At 51.2% G+C, this 1,452-nt stretch overlaps 2 protein-coding genes across 2 annotated transcripts in view; one reads left to right on the top strand and one right to left on the bottom strand.

Annotated features, from left to right (window-relative positions):
* The window catches only part of Ttbk1 (tau tubulin kinase 1), a 33,219-nt gene extending 32,121 nt beyond the window's left edge, over positions 1-1,098 (bottom strand). Inside the window, exon 1 of the mRNA XM_013517134.1 lies at positions 1,080-1,098. The gene's annotated coding sequence lies outside the window, so the exon portion shown is untranslated. The remainder of the gene's footprint in view (positions 1-1,079) is intronic.
* LOC102019957 (E3 ubiquitin-protein ligase RNF4-like) overlaps positions 1-1,452 on the top strand; it is a 12,541-nt gene that overhangs the window by 776 nt on the left and 10,313 nt on the right. Inside the window, exon 2 of the mRNA XM_005390135.1 lies at positions 16-286. Coding sequence (XP_005390192.1) covers positions 16-286 — 271 coding nt within the window. The remainder of the gene's footprint in view (positions 1-15; positions 287-1,452) is intronic.

The following is a 1,452-nucleotide window of genomic DNA, read 5'->3' as shown; positions in this document are numbered from 1 at the left end:
GCACCGCGCCGCCAGCATCAGCACCGGGCCTGACATCACCGCCCGCGCTGACATCACGCCCGCCGCCCCTGCGCGGTGCACCCGCGGCCCCTCCCGCTCCCCGCGCCTCCTTTCCGGCCTCCGCCTAACACCCGACCCGGGACCCCAGCAGGGCCGCATCACCCCTCACCTGTCCCCATCAACCTCACCTGTCGCCAAAACCCTCATCGTCCCACTCCCGGGATGTCCCTGTCACGCCTTCCTGACCCCATCAGCCGCACCTGAGTCCTCACTCCAGCCTCCTGAGGTCCGTGTTCCTTCCCTCTCAAGTCTTCCCTGCACCTGTCCTCCCACACCCCACCACCACCCACCTTTCCTGAACCCACACTCCAACCTGTACTTGGTACTTGTCACTTCGCCGCATCCATGCCTTCTGTTTCGGCTTAACCATGCCTCCCCTGGCCCTTTCTCCCATCTGTTGACAAACTGTTGTTGTTTCTTGCTGCTTACCAAATAATGCACACTCTTTACTGTGACATTAAAAACTCTCCAACACATACCCATGAGGCTATTCCTCCCCTTGTGACAGATGGGATTGCTTAACATTGAGTAATTCCTCAATTCCGCCTTCTTTCCATCATTTATGCCTTCAACAAATGCACTCTGCTGTATTTTCAATAATAACATCAGCAGTAATAATACTGGCACTGTTTACTTCGGTCAGGCACTATTTATTAAATTTGCACATATTAACTCATTTAATCCTATAACTACCCTAGGAGGTAAGAATCTTAGTATCACTCCTATTTTATAGGTTCAGAAACTATGACACATAGAAGCTAAGTATTTTGCTTTAAATTACACAACCAGCAAGTGGGATTCGAACACAGGTTCCAGAGTTGATGGATCCAACACCATCACCGAGACAGCAAGAGGAGCCGCGTGCCAGAGTGATCCTGCTGTGAGTGCCAGGCCTCCTTGCCCCAACTCAGGGTGGCCCTGAGGGACGCCCATTTCAAAGCTGTGACGGACTCAGCAGAGGCATCACCTGAGATGGCAGCAGAGTCAACCCTCCCCCCGCTAGGTGCCACTCGCCTTACCCCTCCATGGAAAGCCAGCACCAGCTACATCCCGGTAAATCCAGTGAGTTCATCCCAGTCTCAGCCACGTCCTCTAGGTGGAAAATGAAACAAAAATCACTGAGGAATTTTAAGTACTGACATACAGTCGGCTCTGAATGTTGAATTAAAATTCTAGGCAGGCAGTTATTTGTTTTGAGTTTTGTTGTTCGTGTGTGTGTGTGTGTGTGTGTGTGTGGTTTCCTGAAGTACTTCAAAAATGCTGCTCACCAGGCATGGTGGTGCATACTTGTAATGCCAGCACTTGGGAGGCTCAGGCAAGAGGATCACTGCAAGTTCAAGGCCATCCGGGGCTACATAATAAGACCCTGTCTCAAACGGAATAAATAAATAA

The sequence above is a fragment of the Chinchilla lanigera genome, unplaced genomic scaffold, assembly GCF_000276665.1.
Source record: "Chinchilla lanigera isolate Chin_1 unplaced genomic scaffold, ChiLan1.0 scaffold00036, whole genome shotgun sequence".
In the NCBI taxonomy this organism is placed as follows: Eukaryota; Metazoa; Chordata; class Mammalia; order Rodentia; family Chinchillidae; genus Chinchilla; species Chinchilla lanigera.
The sequence above is the reverse complement of the archived record's forward strand: the minus strand, read 5'-3'. Positions and strand labels throughout refer to the sequence as shown.